This window comes from Hyla sarda, chromosome 1 (assembly GCF_029499605.1).
Source record: "Hyla sarda isolate aHylSar1 chromosome 1, aHylSar1.hap1, whole genome shotgun sequence".
Lineage (NCBI taxonomy): Eukaryota > Metazoa > Chordata > Amphibia > Anura > Hylidae > Hyla > Hyla sarda.
Genome location: NC_079189.1, coordinates 107,847,332 through 107,871,307, shown reverse-complemented (window position 1 = coordinate 107,871,307; position 23,976 = coordinate 107,847,332). Strand labels below are relative to the sequence as shown.

General features: G+C 44.3%; 1 protein-coding gene across 6 annotated transcripts in view; it reads left to right on the top strand.

The window, feature by feature from the left end:
* Positions 1 to 4,551, top strand: part of TLR3 (toll like receptor 3) — a 92,876-nt gene extending 88,325 nt beyond the window's left edge. For all 6 annotated transcript variants that reach the window (XM_056559502.1, XM_056559508.1, XM_056559493.1 and 3 more), the window contains one exon: positions 4,068 to 4,551. In XM_056559502.1, the coding sequence (XP_056415477.1) occupies positions 4,068 to 4,296 (229 nt within the window). In that variant the 3' untranslated portion in view covers positions 4,297 to 4,551. The remainder of the gene's footprint in view (positions 1 to 4,067) is intronic.
* Positions 4,552 to 23,976: the final 19,425 nt, after the last annotated feature.

The following is a 23,976-nucleotide window of genomic DNA, read 5'->3' as shown; positions in this document are numbered from 1 at the left end:
GTAAAATGGGAAAAACTGCCAATTTTCATTTTTATTGGGGGAGGGGATTTTTCACTTATTTTTTTACTTTTTATTTTTTAATTTTTCAACTTCTTTTTAACACTTTTTATGCCCCCATACGGGACTATCTATAGCAATCATTTGATTGCTAATTCTGTTCAGTGCTATGCATAGAGTATAGCACTGATCAGTATTATCGGCTATCTTCTGTTCTGGTGTACCCAATCTCAGACCAGAGCAGGAGACGCCGGGAGACAGATGAAGGCAGGTGAGGGGACCTTTGTCCGTCATTACAGATGATTGGATCCCCGTGGCAGCGCTGCGGGCGATCAGATCATCTATTTTAACACGCGCATTGTCGCAGATGCCGTGATCTGTACTGATAATGGCATCTGAGGGGTAAATGACGGACATCCGCGTGACCGCGGATGACAGCCATTATCAGCGGGTCACCCAGCTGCTGCTAGCAGCCAGAACCTGCCATGTATGACGGCACTGCTCCGATGCTCGCGGTCATACCCAGGACGTAAATGTATGTCCAGGTGTGCTAAGTACCGCCACACTAGGATGTACATTTATGTCCATGGCCGTTAAGGGGTTAAATCTCTGAGAACTGGCATGCACGCCCTAGGTGGCGGGTATGCGTGCGCCGGCCACCAGGGAGGACAGAGGAAGCAGGAAGACGGTGGGGTAGGTGAGAACCGGCAGACTGAGTGCTATCGCATTGCATCATGCGAAAAGCATTGTGGTCCGTGCGGGGAGTAGAGCAGAGAGTGTGCCCACGGCCAATTGAATCTGGAGAAAAAAAGAGACCACCTGGCCTGCCGAGGATTCAGACGCTGAGCGGACTGAAGATACAAAAGATTCTTATGATCTGTGTAGAAAGCATTTTATAGACAGTAGGCCGGAATGTCGAGGCCAGTTTATCAGGGTCCATCTGGAGGCCTTGGTTGGAGACAATATATCCAAGAAACGGAAGACTTGTCTTCTTGAAGAGGCATTTCTCGAGTCTGCCGTAAAGGTGATTAGGCTGTAGGCGTCGTAGGACCTTACGCACATGTGTGCGATGGACCTCCAAGTTCGGAGAGAAGATCAGGATATCATCCAAATACAGCACGACACAAGTGTAGAGAAGATCACTGACAAATTCTTGAAAAATGGCTGGGGCATTACAGAGACCAAATGGGAGCACAAGGTACTCGAAATGCCCATCATCACAGGTATTAAAGGCCATCTTCCATTCATCTCTTTCCCGAATTATGACGAGATTGTACGCTCCTCGCAGATCAATTTGGAGAAAACCATGGCACCCTGCAGGTGATCACAGATCTCAGAAATCAGGTAAGGGGTACCGATTCTTGATAGTGATCTTGTTAAGTCCCAGGTGATCAATACAAGGGTGGAGAGACCCGTCCTTCTTTTCCACAAAGAAGAATCCTGCACTGGCAGGGGAGGAAGACTTCCCAATGAAGCCCTTCTGGAGGTTCTTCTTAATTTATTGAGTCATGGCTTGCGTCTCGGGAACAGACAAGTGGTAGATTCTTCCCCAAGCAGGTGAAGTCCCTGGCAGAAGGTCAATCGGGCAGCCATAGGGATGGTGTGGAGGAAGACTTTCAGCCTGCTTTTCGCAAAACATGTCAGGCAAACCCGGAACAGAGGAAGGAGGTAGAGAATACTTAGGCTGTGGTGACGCCAGACAGCGGTTTTGGCAGACAGGTCCCCAGCTAATTACTTCAGCAGTTTGCCAGTTGAGAACCGGGGAGTGATGTTAAAGCCAGGGAAGACCGTGGAGAAGCTCCGAAGTACAATAAGGAAGCACATAGAACTTGATCTTCTCTTTGTGTAAAGCACCCACTTGCAACAAAAGTTGTTCAGTGCAGAAGTATGCACCGCGTATTTCAAGCATTCACTATTGATGGAGGAAATTAATAAAGGCTTGACGAGCCATGTCATTGGAAGACGGTGCTTGTGGAGCAGGGAAGCGTTGATAAAATTTCCTGCAGAACCCGAGTTCAGGAAGGCAGAGGCGTGGAACGAAGCTCCTGCAGAGGTAAGTAATAGAACTGGCATAGTCAGTCGAGGAGAGGGATAATTCACACCTAGAGAGGCCTCTCCCACATGCCCTAGGTGCCTGCGTTTCCCAAACGGGGTGGCCAAAGAGGACAATTTGTGAGGAAATGTTCTGTGCTGGCACAATACAGACACAAGTTCTCTTCACATCAGAGTGACCTCTCTTGTTGGGACAAGTGGGCACGGTCCACCTGCATAGCCTCTTCGGCAGGAGGCAATGTTGGTGGATCCAACGGAAGCCACGGAAGCTGCAGACACCGGAGGAGCCATTGGAGCAGATGGAGGCTGCTGCGGCTGTTGAGCGGAGAGGAACTGCTGCATCATTGTGGATAGCTGATTCAGCTGTTGCACTTGTTGCTCAATCTGAAGAGATTGTTGTGCCACTATGGCAGATAGATCAGCAACATTCGGCAGAAGCACCTTGGCTGGATCCATGGCCGGATCTTACTGTAACGGCTGGTGGTATGGATCCGCTGTACCTGTGTGGACAATGACATGAGCCGCACCAGGGAGCGGAGTCTAAGGAGCCGCTGGTTTTCACCAGAGCCTTGCTCCGGCAGGCGGCTCCCAAGCCGCTACCCCTGGTGCGACTCGTCCACAAAGGTAGCCAAGGTGATGCGAGGCACAGAAGGAAGAGACATACTCAGAGTGGTGGATAGGCAGGTAGGTCAGGGCTTGCGGCAAGAAACTGTGGTCAGGAAACGTAGCAAGAGAACTAGTACACGGAATAGCAGATAACACAGGGAACACTTTCTCAAAGGCAACAGGGCACAAAGATCCGGCAGGGAGGAAGTGCGGGCTTAAATAGGGTCAGTTCCAGGGAAACACCAATCAGTGGTGCACTGGCCCTTTAAATTTCTGAGAACCGGTGCACACGCGCCCTAAGAGGCGGAGATGTGTGCGCCGTCCACCAGGGAGGATGCAGGAAAATGGCAAGTGAGAACCGGTGGACCGAGAGCTACCGCATCGCATCATGTGAAGCGCATTGCGGTCTGTGTGGGGAGTAGGGCACAGAGTGCGCCCACGGCCTGCGGCGCTACACGTAAAAATTAGTATTAGGTGATAGAGTTATAATTACAGACATGACTGTGTCAGTTTTTAGTCCTGTTGCCCTGCAGCAAGGACAACATCTTCTTGGTGTTTGTATGTTCTCCCTCTGTTTGCAATAGTTTCCTCTGGGTACTCTAATTACGTACCACACTCCCAAAAATATTAATTATCTGGAATTCTGATTTTTATCCCCAGTGGTGACAGCGGGCCAATGTGAGCAATGACATTCTCTCAAGAGCACTGTAAAATATCAAATATAAATGAGAGAGTTCCAGCACTCACCACGGATCCACCGTTCGCTATAGAGAAGCCGTCATGGAGGTTCGGAGGTTGCACGGGGGAGTTCAGAGGCCACAACTGGTAGTTTCATGCAACAGGTGCACTTTCGGCCTGATGCTTCTCTATAGTGAATGGCGGATCTGAGGTGAGTGCAGGAACCCTCTCATTTACATTTGCTAGTTGTTCCTCTATGCCCGTCTATGTCCTAGCACCACCGCACCACCTTATGGACTGATTGTGAACATGGGTTTTGCAGAACTATTGTTTTCATAGTAGTTGCTATATTTGGGCTTTTCCTCCAAAATGGTGCCTCCATACACTTCCTTGCTGACTAGTTTACCGTATGCACTGTAAAATATGTTAGTGCTAAATAAACTCATACAATAGAGTCAATCAATATGGATAGTAATGGTGCTACTGCTGTCTGGTCTCCAAACTTGTTTACTTCTACACCTCTGCTATCCTTTAGTTGTATGGAAGCTACAAAGTTTTGCTTCTAAAATGAAAAGCAATGATGTGCACATCATAATCCGTGAGTCTCTGAGCATAAGAAGAGCCTTCTTCTTCAGTCTCCTAATCTACATAACTGTACAAAATGGAAGCATATATAAAAGGCAGTTACCTGTTTTTCTGTATGTAAATAAAATATATTCTTTTTTTCCCATAAGATTCACGATTCAGCAAGCCATCCAGCAAGCTATTGAGCAAAACCAGGACTCCATTGTACTCTTATTTTTAGAGGACATTCCAGACTATAAACTAAATCACAGCATACATCTAAGAAGAGGAATGTGCAAGTCCCGATGCATTCTAGAGTGGCCTCTACAGAAAGCGAGGTTAAACGCTTTTCAAGAAAAACTAAAAATTGCTCTAGGGTCATCTAATATAGTAAAGTAAAATGGACTATACATACTGATGGATGATATGCCCAGCAAGCTATTAAGATGAATGAAGAAGATATCACAGCCTACGTCTAAGAAGAGAAATAGGGATCCCAGCACATTCTAGGTTGGCCTGTTCAATAGGAGTAGGTAATGCTATTCTATGAAGATGTAAATAATTCTTTGGAGGTTATGGATCATGTGCACAAAAATGTTAGTTAAGTATTACTTTTAGTGTTCTTTTCTATAAAAAAAGGAAAAAGAAAAGCGACATGTTTTTTTTGTGTATTTATTTGCATTTGATTTTTACACAGTACATTTTTCACTACACTGACGATTGATATAAACATTTTCCAGTTGAAAGATGTTTTAGTGGTCCTTAGGATAATATAATTTCAGCCCTTTTGGTCATTAATACCCTGTGGAATCCCCCAGAGATCAGCAATGCTGTATGTTACCATTGCCTTTACCTCTGATGACATTTTTAAAGGGGAAACATCAGCCAATGTCATTGAAATATCCCATTGTGTTATCACCTCCAAGAAATCACACATAAAGTGGAACACTGAAGGGCACCAACCAGGGGCGTACCTAGAGCATTTGGCACCCGGGGCTGAACCTTTGTTTGGCACCACCCCTTAATTACACCCCCTCCCTCCCCCTTAATTACACCCCTCACTCCCTTAATTACACCCCCTCCTTCCCCCCCTTAATTCACACCCTCCTTCAGAGCATTCTGATCCTCTATGTGAAAACAATTATTATTATAACCCTGCCAGACACTGCTCTCTCTGAATATAATACTGCCACACGCTGTGCTCTCTGCATATAATACTACCATACACGGTCCCCTTTTAACATAATACTACCACACACTGTACCCTATGAATATAATAATACCACACACTGTACCCTCTGAATATAATAATACCACACACTGTACCATCTGAATATAATACCAAACACTGTTCCTTATGAATATAATACTACCACACATTGTACCCTCTGAATATAATACCACACACTGTACCCTCTGAATATAATGCTACCACACACTGTACCCTCTGAATATAATACTACCACAAACTGTACCCTCTGAATATAATAATACCACACACTGTACCCTCTGAATATAATACCACACACTGTACCATCTGAATATAATACCAAACACTGTTTCTTGTGAATTTAATACTACCACACATTGTACCCTCTGAATATAATACCACACACTGTACCCTCTGAATATAATACCACACACTGTACTCTCTGAATATAATACCACACACTGTACCATCTGAATATAATACCAAACACTGTTCCTTATGAATATAATACTACCACACATTGTACCCTCTGAATATAACACCACACACTGTACCCTCTGAATATAATACCAAACACTGTTCCTTATTAATATAATACTACCACACATTGTACCCTCTGAATATAATACCACACACTGTACCCTCTGAATATAATACTACCACACACTGTACCCTCTGAATATAATACTACCACACACTGTACCCTATGAATATAATACTACCACACACTGTACCCTCTGAATATAATAATACCACACACTGTACTCTATGAATATAATGCTACCACACACTGTACCCTCTGAATATAATACTACCACACACTGTACCCTCTGAATATAATACTACCACACACTGTTCCCTATGAATATAATAATACCACACACTGTACCCTATGAATATAATAATACCACACACTGTACCCTATGAATATAATACTACCACATATGTAGTGATGCCCAATCTGTGGACCTCCAGATGTTGAAAAACTACAAGTTCCAGCCCTCCCAAACAGCAAATGGCACAGACAGCAAATGGCACAGCAAATGACACAGTTTGGACAGGTAGCCCATAAAACAGTGATGATGCAGACATGAGGAAGGAACAGTAATGGGATGGTTGGGGGGAAGTGATGCAGACATGAGGTACAGTAGTGGAGGGGTTGGGGGTGATGAAAACATGAGGCACAGTAATGGGGGGTTGGGGGGGGTTGACATGATGCACAGTAATGGGGGGGTTATTGATGATGCAGATATGTGGCACAGTAATGTGAGGGTTGGGGGGGGGGGGGGTGATGAGGGTGATATGATTCATTTCAGCCTCATCAACCCCCCACAACCCACCCCCTTTGTACGCCACTCGCACCAACTAGCCTATTTCCCCGATAAGATAGTGACATTAAAATATGCCCATCTCTTCTTTTGGAGCCTTAAAGGGCCTGTGACACAGGCAACCCCAGCTAAAGGGTGCAGCTGTCTGGCAGCTATATTTATTGTATTCAATTATAGGACAGGCAACCCATAGGGGTACCGTTACTATCGCTCTTTATTATAAAGTAATCTTCCCCACAACATAATCACCCTTATGTTGTGATCACACCAATAAAATTAGTAGCCAAAGAAAGGTCATCACATGCTCAAGGGTAATGTCCCGGGAAAAACGTGTGGGAACTCACCCTAGATTTCCACCAAAGGGTTGGTGCTGCAGCACTCCTGCTAATGGGAATGTTGTTCCTGCTGTGAAAAAAGTGCAGAAACTATGTCCTCATGCATTCCTGCAGGACTTGAGCCCTGGCTGGGGTACACTCATGAGTAACCAGCAGCCCGTTTTAGAGACAACGATGATATCGTCACCGATTATGTCTTCAAGACAGTGATGTCTCATCTGCTATGAAGCTTTATTGAGGGATGCACAACATAGCATGGGCTACCAATGTATTTGAGGATAAAATGTTATACTTTTATGTTTAAGCCAAGTTGTTCTGTGTCAAAGATGTGAGAAACAGGGGCGTAGCTATAAAGGTAGCAGTCATACCGGGGCCCTGGTGACTAAGAAAGCACATGTTCTCCTTCAGAAACAAGTATTATATTTGGCATATAGGGGCCCTGTTGCAGATTTTGCATCGGGGCCCAGAAGCTACACGCTACGCCTCTGGTGAGAAAGTAATTGTATCTTCACCTATGTGGAAATGAACCCTTATGGTTCAGTTCACATAAATACAGTTGAGGTTTTCGCAGGTGTGGAACAGCATCAAAATACAAGGGTTTCATTTTCTCTTCTCCAAAGCATAGAGCAGCGGAAAAAAATGGCATCTCCAACCTCCACACTTAGAGGATGCTAAGCAAGCTTTTTTTCATATTGTAGTAAATGTACAATTCACACATATGACACAAAACAATGTTTAATAGATGAACATTCTGGCTTAAAGGGATATTTCTTGATTTATTTTTATTTGACTGTGCTACAGGGGCTGTAAAGTTAGTGTAGTTCATAATATAGTGTCTGTACCTGTGTTTCATGGTGGTCTTGCAATTCTTCTGGGATTTTTGCCCCAATGTTTATTTTTATCTGCACTACTGTCATCTCAGGTTTTCCCAGATTGCAGTGCAGCCCGAGACATTACATCACTAGTCAGTGTTCAGAGGGAGTCTGACTTTGCTTCAATAGATGGAGTGACCGCTGGGTGGGAGGTAGATCATTTTGCAAGAATTGTAGTTCTGCAACAGCTGGAAGCACACTGGTCAGAAAACACTGGTGTATTGCATTGAAGGGATAACAGGTGTGTTTTAAAGAGTGGGGTGGATGATGTGTGTGAGGGAGAAAACAACAAGGAATTATGGTACTTGTAGTTTGATGGAACGGACTCCAACAGGAAAAGTTCACGAAAAGATAGCCTCAGCTATCCGCTCACAACATAGCCGTTTAGCTCCAAGACAAGCATAGATCCTTTCTAAGCATAACCATTACTGTCTGGCCGGTATGAACTAAAATCACCTTATGGTGAATAACAAAATATTAACAAAATATTCATTGGACATCAGATTGAGTTCCGGACTGTTTGCCGGATATGTCTTTGAGCTAATATAACATTTATGAAGTAAAGTTTTAAAAGGGTTGTCCTAGGAAAATATTTTAAAAGGAAACTGTCAGAAAACTGTCATCAGTTTTACCCGCACTAACCTATTGGTACATGCATGTAGTGCGGGTGACACTGATGATAATGATACTTATCTACATTGTCCAGTTTGCCCATTATTTTCTTTAATCTGGTGGCAGGCTTGGTGCATGGCAGGAGCATGCTGACCTCATGCTCCAGTGTGAGCTTTTTTCCAGATTAAAGAAGAAAATGTACAACAGGACAATGGATTGAGGATAGGTAAGTTTTATTATAATCAGTGTCACCTGCACTACCTGCCTGTACTAACAGGTTAATGCAGGTGACACTGTTGACAGTTTCCCTTTAAGTTCAGGCTGTTAATAGAAGTCTTTTCAGTCAGTGACTGGTAGATTGGGCAGTTGCTAAGGTTGATGCATCCCAAGAACAGGAAGCAGCTGTGAGCTATGGGGACAGGGACACATCAGAGGAAGCAGCAGAGGTTCTGCAGTTTTTGCTAAACATATTGACCAAAATACACTGCTGAAAAAAATAAAGGAGTCACTAAGATAACACATCCTAGATCTGAATGAATGAATGAACTAATCGTATGAAATACTTTTGTCTTTACATGGTTGAATGTGCTGGCAACAAAATCACACAAAAATTATCAATGTAAATCAAATTTATCAACCCATAGAGGTCTGGATATGGAGTCACACTCAAAATCAAACTGGAAAACCACACTACAGGCTGATCCAACTTTGATGTAATGTATTTAACCCCTTAACCCCTTAACGACGCAGGACGTATATTTACGTCCTGCGCCGGCTCCCGCGATATGAAGCGGGATCGCGCCGCGATCCCGCATCATATCGCGTCGGTCCCGGCGCTAATCAACGGCCGGGACCCGCGGCTAATACCACACATCGCCGATCGCGGCGATGTGCGGTATTAACCCTTTAGAAGCGGCGGTCAAAGCTGACCGCCGCTTCTAAAGTGAAAGTGAAAGTGACCCGGCTGCTCAGTCGGGCTGTTCGGGACCGCCGCGGTGAAATCGCGGCGTCCCGAACAGCTGACCGGACACCGGGAGGGCTCTTACCTGCCTCCTCGGTGTCCGATCGACGAATGACTGCTCCGTGCCTGAGATCCAGGCAGGAGCAGTCAAGCGCCGATAATGCTGATCACAGGCGTGTTAATACACGCCTGTGGTCAGGATAAGAGATCAGTGTGTGCAGTGTTATAGATCCCTATGGGACCTATAACACTGCAAAAAAAATGTAAAAAAAAAGTGTTAATAAAGGTCATTTAACCCCTTCCCTAATAAAAGTTTGAATCACCCCCCTTTTCCCATAAAAAAAATAAAACAGTGTAAAAAAAATAAAAAATAAACATATGTGGTATCGCCGCGTGCGTAAATGTCCGAACTATAAAAATATATCATTAATTAAGCCGTACGGTCAATGGCGTACGCGCAAAAAAATTCCAAAGTCCAAAAAAGCGTATTTTGGTCACTTTTTATATCATTAAAAAATGAATAAAAAGTGATCAAAAAGTCCGATCAAAACAAAAATCATACCGATAAAAACTTCAGATCACGGCGCAAAAAATGAGTCCTCATACCACCCCATACGTGGAAAAATAAAAAAGTTATAGGGGTCAGAAGATGACATTTTTAAACGTATAAATTTTCCTGCATGTAGTTATGATTTTTTCCAGAAGTGCGACAAAATCAAACCTATATAAGTAATGTATCATTTTAACCGTATGGACCTACAGAATAATGATAAGGTGTAATTTTTACCGAAATATGCACTGCGTAGAAACGAAAGCCCCCAAAAGTTACAAAATGGCGTTTTTTTTTCGATTTTGTCGCACAATGATTTTTTTTTCCGTTTCGCCGTGCATTTTTGGGTAAAATGACTAATGTCACTGCAAAGTAGAATTGGCGATGCAAAAAATAAGCCATAATATGGATTTTTAGGTGGAAAATTGAAAGGGTTATGATTTTTAAAAGGTAAGGAGGAAAAAACGAAAGTGCAAAAACGGAAAAACTCTGAGTCCTTAAGGGGTTAAGGACTCAGAGTTTTTCAGTTTTTGCACTTTCGTTTTTTCCTCCTTACCTTTTAAAAATCATAACCCTTTCAATTTTCCACCTAAAAATCCATATTATGGCTTATTTTTTGCGTCACCAATTCTACTTTGCAGTGACATTAGTCATTCAACCCACAAATTCACGGAGAAACGGAAAATAAAATCATTATTCGACAAAATCGAAGAAAAAATGCCATTTTGTAAATTTTGGGGGCTTCCGTTTCTACGCAGTGCATATTTTGGTAAAAATTACACCTTATCATTATTCTGTAGGTCCATACGGTTAAAATGATACCCTACTTATATAGGTTTGATTTTGTATCTTGATTTGATTTTGATCTTCTGACCCCTATAACTTTTTTATTTTTCCACGTACAGGGCGGTATGAGGACTCATTTTTTGTGCCGTGATCTGAAGTATTTATCGGTATGATTTTTGTTTTGATGGGACTTTTTGATCACTTTTTATTCATTTTTTAATGGTATAAAAAGTGACCAAAAATACGCTTTTTTTGACTTTGGAATCTTTTTGCACGTACGCCATTGACCGTGCGGTTTAATTAATGATATATTTTTATAGTTCGGACATTTACGCATGCGGCGATACCACATATGTTTATTTATTTATTTTTTTACACAGTTTTATTTTTTTTATGGGAAAAGGGGGGTGATTCAAACTTTTATTAGGGAAGGGGTTAAATGACCTTTATTAAACACTTTTTTAAACTTTTTTTTTGTAGTGTTATGGGTCCCATAGGGACCCATAACACTGCACACACTGATCTCTTGCACAGATCACTGGCGTGTATTAACAAGCCTGTGATCAGTGTTATCGGCGCTTGACTCCTCATGCCTGGATCTCAGGCACGGAGCAGTCATTAGTCGATCGGATACCGAGGAGGCAGGTAAGGGCCCTCCCGGTGTCCTGTAAGCTGTTCGGGATGCCGCGATTTCACCCGAAACAGCCCGACTGAGCAGCCGGGTCACTTTCACTTTCACTTTAGAAGCGGCGGTCTGCTTTGACCGCCGCTTCTTAAGGGTTAATACCGCACATTGCCGCGATCGGCGATGTGTGGTATTAGCCGCGGGTCCCGGCCGTTGATGAGTGCCGAGACCGACGCGAAATGATGCGGGATCGCGGCGCGATCCCGCTTCATATCGCGGGAGCCGGCGCAGGACGTAAATATACATCCTGCGTCGTTAAGGGGTTAAAACAAGTCAAAATGAGGCTCCGTAGTGTGTGTGGTCTCCACATGCCCGTATGACCTCCCTACAATGCCTGGGCATTCTCCTGATGAGGTGGAGGGCAGTCTGTGGTGCACCGTGGCGTTGGTGTATGTAGCGAGACATGATGTCCCAGATATGCTCAATCGAATTCAGCCACATGAGGTCTAGCATTGTCTTGCATTAGGAGGAACCCAGGGCCATTGGCACCAGCATATGGTCTCACAAGGGGTCTGAGGATCTCATCTCAGTACCTAATGGCAGTCAGGCTACCTCTGGCAAGCACATGGAGGGCTTTGCGGCCCCCCACAGAAATGCCACCCAACACCATTACTGACCCACCACCAAACTGGTCATGCTGGAGGATGTTGCAGGCAGCAGAACATTCTTCATGGCGTTTAGTCCGGGGTTGGCTAAAACTACAAAGGGGCGACAATTCCTAAATTTATTGCAGGATAATTTTATGGGCCAGTTTGTGGAGGACCCAACAAGAAGTGATGCCTTGTTGGATCTGATCATTTCCAACAACGCAGAGCTGGTTGGTAATGTAACTGTGCGGGAAAACCTTGGTAATAGCGACCACAATATAGTTACTTTTGACTTAAAATGTAGAAAACAAAGACAGGCGGGGAAGGCAAAAACATATAACTTTAAAAAGGCAAATTTCCCTGGGCTGAGGGCTGCACTACAGGACATAAACTGGGGGGAGGTGTTCTCAAATACTGATACAGAAGGTAAATGGGACATCTTTAAATCAACTCTAAATAACTATACAGCTAAATATATACCAAAGGGGAACAAATATAAACGATTGAAACTTAATCCTACATGGCTGACACATGATGTTAAAAGAGCAATAAACAACAAAAAAATAGCCTTCAAAAAATACAAATCTGATGGGTCAGCGATAACATTTAAACAGTACAAAGAGCTTAATAAAATCTGTAAAAATGTAATAAAAACAGCAAAAATTCAAAATGAGAGACAGGTGGCCAAAGAAAGCAAAACTAATCCTAAATATTTTTTTAGATATATAAATGCAAAAAAACCAAGGACAGAGCATGTAGGACCCCTTAATAATGATAATGGGGAGGTTGTCACAGGCGATCAAGAGAAGGCGGAGCTACTGAATGGGTTCTTTAGTTCTGTATACACTATGGAAGAAGGAGCTGACATTGGCCAGGTCAGTGCTGGTAACACATCATATAATGTACTGAACTGGCTTAATGTAGAGATGGTACAAGGTAAGTTAAGTGATATAAATGTAAGCAAATCCCCAGGACCGGATGGACTACACCCAAGAGTTCTTAGAGAGGTAAGTTCAGTAATATCTGTACCCCTGTTCATGATATTTAGAGATTCTCTGGTGTCTAGTATTGTGCCAAGGGACTGGCGCAAGGCGAATGTGGTGCCAATCTTCAAAAAGGGCTCTAGGTCTTCCCCAGGAAACTATAGACCGGTAAGTTTAACGTGCATTGTGGGTAAAGTGTTTGAAGGACTTATAAGGGATTACATACAGGAATACATAGGGGATAATTGTATTATAAGTGATAGCCAGCATGGGTTTACTAAAGATAGAAGTTGTCAAACCAATCTAATTTGCTTTTATGAAGAGGTGAGTAGAAGCCTTGACAGAGGAATGGCTGTGGATATAGTGTTTCTGGATTTTGCTAAAGCATTTGATACTGTCCCTCATAGACGTCTGACAGGTAAGTTAAGGTCTTTGGGTTTGGAAATTTTAGTTTGTAACTGGATTGAACACTGGCTCATGGATCGTACCCAGAGAGTGGTGGTCAATGATTCGTACTCTGATTGGTCCCCGGTTATTAGTGGTGTACCCCAAGGTTCAGTACTGGGACTGCTGTTGTTTAATTTATTTATCAATGATATAGAGGATGGTATTAACAGCTCTGTTTCTATCTTTGCAGATGACACCAAGCTTTGTAGCACAGTACAGTCTATAGAGGATGTGCATAAGTTACAAGATGACTTGGATAGACTAAGTGTCTGGGCATCCACTTGGCAAATGAGGTTCAATGTGGATAAATGTAAAGTTATGCATCTGGGTACTAATAACCTGCATGCATCGTATGTCTTAGGGGGGATTAAACTGGCAGAGTCACTGGTAGAGAAGGATCTGGGTGTACTTGTAGATCACAGACTACAGAATAGCATGCAATGTCAGGCTGCTGCTTCCAAAGCCGGCAGGATATTGTCATGTATCAAAAGAGGCATGGACTCAAGGGACAGGGACATAATACTCCCCCTTTATAAAGCATTGGTACGGCCTCACCTTGAATATGCTGTTCAGTTTTGGTCGCCTGTACATAAAAGGGACACTGTGGAGCTGGAAAGGGTGCAGAGACGCGCGACTAAACTAATATGGGGCATGGAACATCTTAGCTATGAGGAGCGATTAAAGGAGCTACAATTGTTTAGTCTTGAGAAGAGACGTTTAAGGGGGGATATGATAAACGTATATAAGTATATTAATGGCCCATACAAAAAATATGGAGAAAAACTGTTCCAGGTTAAACCCCCCCAAAGGACGAGGGGGCACTCCCTCCGTCTGGAGAAAAAAAAAGTTTTGTCTCAAGGGGCGACACGCCTTCTTTACCGTGAGGACTGTGAATTTATGGAACGGTCTACCTCAGGAACTGGTCACAGCAGGAACAATTAACAGCTTTAAAACAGGATTAGATACATTCCTGGAACAAAATAAGATTAATGCTTATGAAGAAATATAAAATCTCACACCCCTACCCCTTAATTCCCTGGTTGAACATGATGGACATATGTCTTTTTTCGACCGTACTAACTATGTAACTATGTAACTATGTTTCCAGACTCTGTCACGTCTGCCACATGTGCTCAGTGTGAACCTGCTTTCATCTGTGAAGAGCACAGTTCGCCAGTGGTGAATTTGCCAATCTTGGTGTTCTCTGGCAAATGACAAACATCCTGTACAGTGTTTGGCTGTAAGCACAACCCCCACCTGTGGACGTCGGGCCCTCATACCACCCTCATGGAGTCTGATTCTGACCATTTGAGTGGACATATGCACATTTGTGGCCTGCTGGAGGTCTCATGCTCCTCTTTGCACAAAGGTTGAGGTAGCGGTCCTGCTGCTTAGTTGTTGCCCTCCTACAGCCTCCTCCATGTCCCCTGATGTACTGGCCTGTCTACTGGTAGCGCCTCCATGCTCTGGACACTACGCTGACAGACACAGCAAACCTTCTAGCCACAGCTCTCATTGATGTGCCATCCAGGATGAGCTGCGATAACTGAGTTACTTGCATGGATTGTAGACGACGTCTCATGCTACCACTTGAGTGAAAGCACAGCCAGCATTCAAAAGTGACCAAAACATCAGCCAGGAAGCATAGGAACTGAGAAGTGGTCTATACTCACCACCTGCAGAACCACTCCTTTATTGGGGGTGTCTTGCTAATTGCCTATAATTTCCACCTGTTGTCTGTTCTATTTGCGCAACAGCATGTGAAATTGATTGTCAATCAGTGTTACTTCCTGAGTGGACAGTGTGATTTCACAGAACTGTGATTGACTTGGAGTTACATTGTGTTAAGTGTTCACTTAATTTTTTGAGCAGTGTACTATTTGTGAACCAAGCTTTAGTTTAAACTTCCCACTTCTGCAAAGTTTCAGTGCATGGAAGTTTTGGCCACTTAAATGATTTCACTTACCCTCTCCACGTGTCAGATGTCTGTGTTGGTTAAAATTGGAGGAAGTTGTGCGGTTTACATTAGAAATTCCACATTTAATTTTAGAAACCTTAGGAAATAGAATGAAATCACCTTTTGGATTCAACATTTAGCCTACATATACCACATGGTTTACTTCCCCATGCATAAAGAGCTATTATAGGATTACAAAACTGCGTGCAGAAAACTTCTTCACATAAACTTATTTTGTGGCTTCAGCTATTTTATTTGTAGAATTACAATATTTTTGTGCTATGTTTTTTTATTGTCCAGACTTCTCACAATTGTTTGAGATTGAAAAAAAAAACTGTGATCTGTTGCTCTGGTCAGATTTTATTTTATTAGAGCAATGAAAGCTGAGCTGTGATTGGTTGCTATGGGCAGATCAGAAAGTTTTCATCTTAGAAAGTTTTGATGAATCCATTGTTGTCATGGTTGTTGTCCAGTAGCATCATAATCGACTTATAGAGACCTATTGGATAGTTTTCCCATTGGATAGTTTTCCTGTTGGGTGTTAAACTCTTTTCTGGTAATTATCTGCAGTAGTCGGGTACAATTCTGGCTTCCACTGAAGTTATTAGTTATTTAATGGTTGCAGCGTTGTTACAATTTGGTATAATCTCTGTACCATTAATTTTTGTGCATAATGCTTACTAAACATTTTACATCAGTATACACTGCAGTGAAATTTGTTTTCCTACATTACTGCCATCTAATGGTAGAACTGCTAAAGGGTTACTCCACGCCTAGACATATTATCCCCCATCCAAAGGCTGTCACGCCCCCTCCCATAGATTTGAATTGAGGGGGCGGGGCCTGATGTAACACAGGGGCAGAGTCGTAATGTCACGATCTTCCATCCCCGTGGTCAGGAGCCAGAACCTCCAGAGCTTCCGGAAGCAGATACGGTGGGTGGTGCATGCTACATTGTGGTGGTCCCCAGTGGCGGGGCCCCCACGATCAGACATCTTATCCCCTATCCTTTGGATAGGGAATAAGATGTCTAGGGGTGGAGTACCTCTTTAAGTACTCGTGAAAAGGGTCTAATAGAATTGCTTGGTAAATACAGAATAGGTGATACGTATCTGATCGTGGATGGTCTGACCACTGGGCCCCCCTTGGATCTCCTGAACGTGCCTGATTCTCACCTCATAAATGCTAGTGGCTGCTGCTTCTCACAAGAGCACCCAGGCCCCCACCTTGGAGGCATGCTGGTGCTGAATAACAGTGACGGGATGCTCAGCCAATCACAATGATAGGCTGAGAATAACATCACTTCTGTTCAGTACCAGTGCATCTCCAGAAGCGGGAGGTTGAAGTGGATATCAAAATCTGCAGCAGATAATCTGCAGCAAAATATATAGTAAATTATGTACGTTTGAACTAACTCTAATGCAGAAGTTACTAGAACCTGTGGGTGGAGCCTCCTTAGGCCATCCTCCCTCTTTACAGAAGACAGGCATCTGGTTTAGACTAGTTCAGTTAAAGCGTACCTGTCAGATCCCACAAAAGAAAAAGAAAAAGAAAAAACTGTTATTTGTTACTCAATACCTCATTGTAACACTCACATTTCTGAAGACAGGAACTCCGTTGTATGTGGATCCGCTGGACCTGTGTGGCAGATGACTCGGACGATGCCAGGGAGCGGAGTCTAAGGTACCGCTGGTCTTCACCAGAGCCCGCCGGAAAACAGGATGGGCTTGCTGCTGCAGGCGATACCCAGGTCGCAAACTCCAGCAACGGCTCGACCACACAGGCGGCTGAGGAGATACGAAGCACAGAAGGGATGATACAACTCGTAGTTAGGATAGCTGTAGGTCCGGGCAGGCGGCACAGTAGCGTAGTCGGGACATAGCAGGAGTCCAGTAGGCAGGCGGCAGAGAAGCAAGGTCACAAGAGCAGGAGATCTGGTACACGGCAAGGCAATACAAAGGAACGCTTTCTCTAGGGCACAAGGCAACAAAGATCCGGCAGAGAACTGTGGAGGGTGGAGGAATTTATCAACAAGACACAGGTGGTTACACTAATGAGCGCACTGGCCCTTTAAATCTTAAAGCTCCGGCACACGCATGCCCTAAGGGACGGGGACACATGCGCCGGAGCAGAGAGGTGGAAGCAGAGGCAGGGGAAACACCCGTAGAGTGACGGACTGGGGCTCGCATGCGGGTGCATCCCGCAATGTGAGTCAAAGCCCTGCCGGCAGCAGAAGGTAAGGGGAACATGCACTCACGGCCAGCGTGTGAGGCAGGAGCGCATAGCGTAACACTCATCCTGATCATGTACATATAAATGTAAGTCTCTATCACCCATATTTGACAAAAAATTACATTTTACAGCTCAATGACTTTTCAATTGTCTCAAAGGGGAAGGCATGTCCCTTTCTTGCCTGCACTGTGATGACTCCTCCACCTCCCTCACTGCTCTGTAACCCTTTCCTCTCTGGTTTTATGCTACACACACACACACACACACACACACACACACACACACACACACACACACACACATTCACACAATGATTATTGGAGTTTGCCTGTACTCCACCACCAAAGACAATATGGTGATTGTATAACTTACATCCTCCTATATCATTAATTTGTGTCATCCTTAAAAGCAGTCCTGTACAAGTGCAGTGTTTGGAAAACTCTTTTTTACAGCAGTGTTGCCATCAGCTGTGTGCCTACAGCTTTTGCTAAACTATATCTCCCAGCATGCCCAGACATCCTTTGACAGTCCAGGCATGCTCGGAATTGTAGTTTTGCAACAGCTGGAGAAACATATGTTACAGCAGTGTTGCTGCAGGCCGTGTTCCTCCTGCAGCCTTGGCAATCATCCACCTCGTGTCCATGACCCTTGGACACCCTCATGCTGCTGTGGGACTCATCAGTGTCCCAGGAGCTGAAGGGACACCTAGTGGTGGGATTTTCAAAGGCAGTTTTCTTTAATAAAATGTGAGCATGTTTTAAAGAAGTGTGGTAAGCTCGTTGGGGTGTAGGGTATATGGGGTGTAGCTGTGCAGTGATGAAAGGGTGCTGGTTTAACCCTTAACTGTCGTGATGCCAGGGTGAGGGCTCCTCTGTATATGCTGGTCCTATAGCCACCCGTCCCAAGAGCGATAGGGAGGTATAATAAATGATTGTCCACAACCGGAGGTTTCAGAAAACTGTTGGAACTTTTACTGCAGGTTTTATGCAGAATCAAACAGGAACAGTGTTTGTACAATCAGAGTCTATGAGGATCCCGACAGTTGGTTGGGACCTTGTGAGTTTTAAGCTCAGGAGGTTTATATGCGCTGTTCCGCTGGATTTAGGTAGTATAGTATAGGTCCAGCAGTCACACAGACTTTAGTGGGGAGTTTTATTATAACTCATGGTTTAGTATTATCAGGCTTTGGCCTGGTCTTGTCTTTGAAAGTTGCATGGATCTCTACTCTCTACTAGTCCGGAACCCAAGAGAGCGAGGATTGGCTGGCAGCTCCCTTATATGGGCAGGGGCTGGCCTTGAGCTCATTGGTCCATACCATCTGTCATTCACTTTACACAAGGGATTATGGTCTAATTATGTGACCACACACGTGACCTAGGAAGGTCCTTTAACATACCTTAATAGAATTAACATTAATCTCATGACTTAAGGCCCTGCGACACTATATTCACCATAAAATATACAATTAAATATACATATAAACATCACAAAATCAAAGAAGGAAGAGGTGACTAGGGGCTATCCCACCAGGAGGATGCTACTGGAACAAAGTAACTCTGGCTTTGGGGACCACCATAAAAGGTACGGTATACTATACGGTACTGGGACACCACAAACCCCCTTACTTAAGATAAGTCGACCTCAACGTCTGTCCCCTAAGGCAGAGGGACAAAGAGCAACAGTTGCTTTTAACAGTCCTTTGCATAATTTTTCAAATGTCCATTATTCAGGCTGTATGAACATGTAACAAGAGAGTCTTTGCATAATACATGTCCTTGCAAGCTCTGAAGAAATGAGTCCTATTATTTTCTCTTTTATGTTTTAGGCAAACAAAATTATACAATTTTTGATGTACAAAGATGAGTACTGATAAACTCACGAACAGTATTATGCTGTTCACGAATTTAGTAACAGGATGACATTATAAGACATGAGATACATCCTAACACTTTTACTTACTTTATTTTTCTATTTTCTCTTGACTGACTAGAAACATTATATACCAGATATCACAAATCTCACTTGACATTTTTATTTACCACATTTGTTACCTGTCTAGTACACTGTAGTTATATTGGCTTGCCAGTGGCTGTCTACCAATAACCAGTGTTGCTCGCGAATATTCGCAATGTGAATTTTATTCGCGAATATCACATATTCGCGAATTCACAAATATTCACAAATATAGCACTATATATTCGTAATTACGAATATTGTTTTTTTGTTTTTGTTTTTGTTTTCACAGTACACATCACAGTGATCATCCCTCTCTGCTACCAGCTTGTGTGGTCTAAAGAAGGCTCTAATACTACTGTGTGAGACTGGCGTACGAATTTTCGCATATGGGAAAATGTGCATATGCAAATTTTTGCATATGCAAATTTCCACACATGCTAATTTTTGTTTATGCTAATTTTAACATATGCAAATTTTCGCATGTGCGAAAATATAACGCAAATATTACGAATATGCAAATTTAGCGAATATATGAGGAATATTCGTCCATATATTCGCGAAATATCGCAAATTCGAATGGCCTATGCTGCTCAACACTACCAATAACTAGCTACTAGGGTCCATTGGCTACATGCACTTATCCCTAGAACTCAACAAATAAACGTCCTTACCTAGGTTACCTTTTGAATACGTGTATACACTTAGGCTTACAGGAGCGCCTTCTGGCCAGGAAGAGCATCCTGAACAGTGGCAGGAATTGAATAATGGCATAGGTTACAATCCCTTAAAATTCTGTATTTAGTTACAGTTACGGACGACTTCAGTCCCTGAGGGACCAGCAGGAATAAGATCCCTGTCTGGACTGAGAGAACCCAATGAAATAGGCGTAGACAGCTCTAAGATGCTTGGAGTTGCCACTGGAGATTGATGAGGACCAGGCGATGAGACCAAAGATGGCTGGACTGGGGCTGACCACGGTACACCACAGAACATTGCAGGCTGATGAGGGGAGAACATTGGAACGTCCATTGATGGACAAATCCCTTCTCCTGGAACATATTCTCTCACCGGTCTTGCAGCTGGGGGAGTAGGAGGAGGTGGCTCCGGCAACTCTTCTTTTAGACATAGTTTAATTCTATTTCTGTGGACCACCTGTGGTTTAAATCCCTCCTTTTATATCTCATAGACATCCGTATCAGGATACGGCACTGCAGTAATAGTGTAGGGCTCTGTCTCCCAGAGGGAATCCAGCTTATGTGACCTGGGACATTTTCTGAGCCCCACTCTGTCTCCAAGTTGCAATGGTGTGGCTGAAGCATGCCGATTGTAATCTATTTGCTGTCGGCCCTGATCTTCACCCATCTTCTTTTCAACAATCTCTTTAGCCTCTTCAATCCTCCTTCGGTGCCAATCTTGTGAGCTCTGAGGAGAGTTGTTAAAAGGGGCTTGTAATCCAAAAGCCCTATCCTTAGGAAGAACGGAGTGTACCCTGTGGAGCAATGGATGGTGTTATTGTAGATTTCCAGCAGCTCCGGCAGGAGTCGGGGCCACTCTTCGTGTCTAGAGACAGAAGCAGCGAGTCGGGGCCACTCCTGCTCTCAGCATATGAATGAACACCTGATTGATCCTTTCACACAATCCATTCCCCTGAGGATGATAGGCTGTGGTCCGGAGTTTCTTGCAATCATGAAACTGGCAGAGTTCTTTAAACAGCTGAGCTTCAAAGGCAGTCCCTTGATCTGTGAGGACTCACTCCGGACACCCCAAAGGCTGGACCCAATGGTTGTAGAATATTTGAGCAGCAGTATTTGCAGTAAGGTCTTTGACAGGGATGACCAGAACCCACTTATAGTTATGGTCCACCATGGTCAGGGCATATGTATAGCCAGATCGAGTAGGTGACAGCTTCACATGGTCCAAGGCAACCAACTGGTTAGGTCTCTCAGTGTGGAAGGGATGTAGAGGTGCTCTCGCGTTCTTGCGGAGGTTCTTGGTAATATTGCAGACAGTGAATTCGGCACACCACTTTTCAATATCCACGCGTTCCTACCCAATAAAACCTTTGTCTGATGGTGTCTTCAGTTTTGTGAACTCCAAAGTGTCCTGACTGGTCGTGGTATGCATTAAGGACCATGGCTACGTCCCTTCGGGGAACTAGAATTTGATGCAGACGCTTTCCCGAAACTGGATCCAAATAGTTTCTGTACAGCAATCCCTTGTGGATGAACAGGCAATTTCGTTGTCACCACAATCGTTTCAATTCAAAGTCTCCCTGTGACTTGCGCAGATAGGTTGGTACCCTCTTCTGGAGTAGGTAGTCTAGGAGGTCACCCATGGTTCGGCTCTCATCCTGGAGAGTCTTCCAAGTAATACAGATCCTCCTAAATCTCGGGAGGCCCAGGCTCTTCTCCCTCCTGGGTAGCCTGAGTATTCTGACTCACGAACCTTTGATAGAAGGGTGGCATCTCCATCAAGCGTTGGAAGGTGGCGGGTGCGTTGCACAGTCCAAAGGGCATGCTCTTGAACTCGAAGAGCCCCATCAGGGTTACAAACACTGTCTTCTCACGATCTTCCTCTGCCATCGGCACCTGCCAGTACCCATTGGTCAGGTCAAAGGTGGAAAAGTAGGCAGATGAGCCAAAAGCAGTCAACGATTCTTCTATCCTGGGGAGAGGGTAGGCATCTTTGTGGGTGACATCATTTAATTTTCTATAATCCACACAGAAGCGGATGGTCCCATCTTTCTTCTTGACGAGGACCAAAGGAGCAGCACAAGGACTCTGGCTCTCCTGAATGACGTCAGCCTCCTTCATCTCCAGTAACATCTTTTTTATCGTCTGATACATTCCCGGGGCCATGGGGTGATGTCTTTCTTTGATTGGGGGACTATCGTGAGTCAGAATCCGATGCTGGATCATCGTGGTCCGGCCAAAATCAGTGGGGTGTTTACTAAAGGCTTCTTGATATTGCTTGGCCACTTGGATGACCCCACCGACCTCGTCTCTGGGAGTGTCTTCGTCTCCAATCTGCAACTTTCTGGGTTCTGGATGGCCCTTGTCGGCCCCCTGGGCATTCTGAGCGGTCCCTTGTCGAACTACTTTCGGCTTTGACACTACATTCTTGGAATTCAGGTGATATAGTTGAGCCAGAGGAGTATACTTTGGTATCCTGGTAGTGACCTCTGATAGGTTAACCACTCAAACCGGAACTCTTCCATTCTTCGCAGTCACAAGACTCCTAGCTGCACGTACTAGAGGGTAGTCTTCTAATTGAATGGGCTCCAATAATGCCTGGTAATCTTCGTTCTTCACCCCTGGTCGGGCACGGCACCAAATAATAGTCTCTGTCTGTGGTTGCAGGGTTACAGTCCTTATATCTTGTATTCTCACACGACAGATCTCCCCTTGGAGATGAACTTCTTCTCCGCTTGAAGGGTTCTTAGATGGTGTTGCGGGACTCGCTGGCCTGAGGATGACATGTGAGGGAGAGATGCATGAAATGAACGAACAACCTCCTCAAAACAGTGTCTCATGATGTTCCTTCCTAAAATAAATTCGGCTGCATGCTGATCATTAACATAACGTAACAATAACACCCTGTCCTTGAAGAACATGCCTCCCAACCTGCACTGTGGGCTCCCAGTAGCCATGTCTGGGTACTGGTTTCCCATTCTCCGCGACCACTCCAAAATCTACATCATCGGGTTCACATAATCTTTCAGGCCCCAAAAATTTATAAAACACCCCTTGAGGAATTGTGAACACTTGAGACCCGATATCTATCAAGGCCTCTAACTGGACCCCTCTACTACAATTTTCACATAAGGGCAAGGGGCAACATACATCGACAAACCTGTCTTAGTACTGGTTAATTCTGGACCTTCAGTAGTTACTCCTGGGGTGCGGTCCTCGACCCCAGGGGATGCCCATTTAAAGCCCAATATTGACTCTTCCAGTGTCCAGTCTTTTTGCAAAAACTACAAATAGGCAGTTGAGTCCCAGGTGGTCTCACAGGGGGAGCATTGGGTGGATTAACAGGATGAGGGACAGGCTTTTTAGGTGCAAGCGTATCAGGCCTAGAGGACTGCCCACCATCTCCTTTAAAGCTTTATTCAAATGCTCTATGTCCTGCCGTACATTCTGCAGGTTGGCAGTCCAGGAACTAGTGGGAGTAAGTGCAGGAATAGGTTGTGGGGGGGGGGGGTATTAGTTGTACCGAGGCTCCCAGGGCCTCAGCTGAAGGGGCACTCATTTTCTCTGCCTTGGGCCCTGACTTAATAACCTTGATAGCTAGTCTCTTAAAGGCTGGGAAAGGCATATTGGGATTCTGCACCGCCTGCATCCTAAGTTGGGCCTTATCCCATTTATTCTGCGCCCCATCTATGAACTGATCCATCAGCACTTTGTTACCCTGCTCGGGCGTAATGCCATCTAACTTTTGCACCGTCTCTAAAGCCTTCTGTAATGCCACAGCATATGCCCGAAGAGTCTCACCTGGCTTATGACGTCGCTCATATAGTTTTAGATGGACCTCAGAGGGGAAATGAGACTCGAACACTTGGTAAAGCCCCTCAAAGAT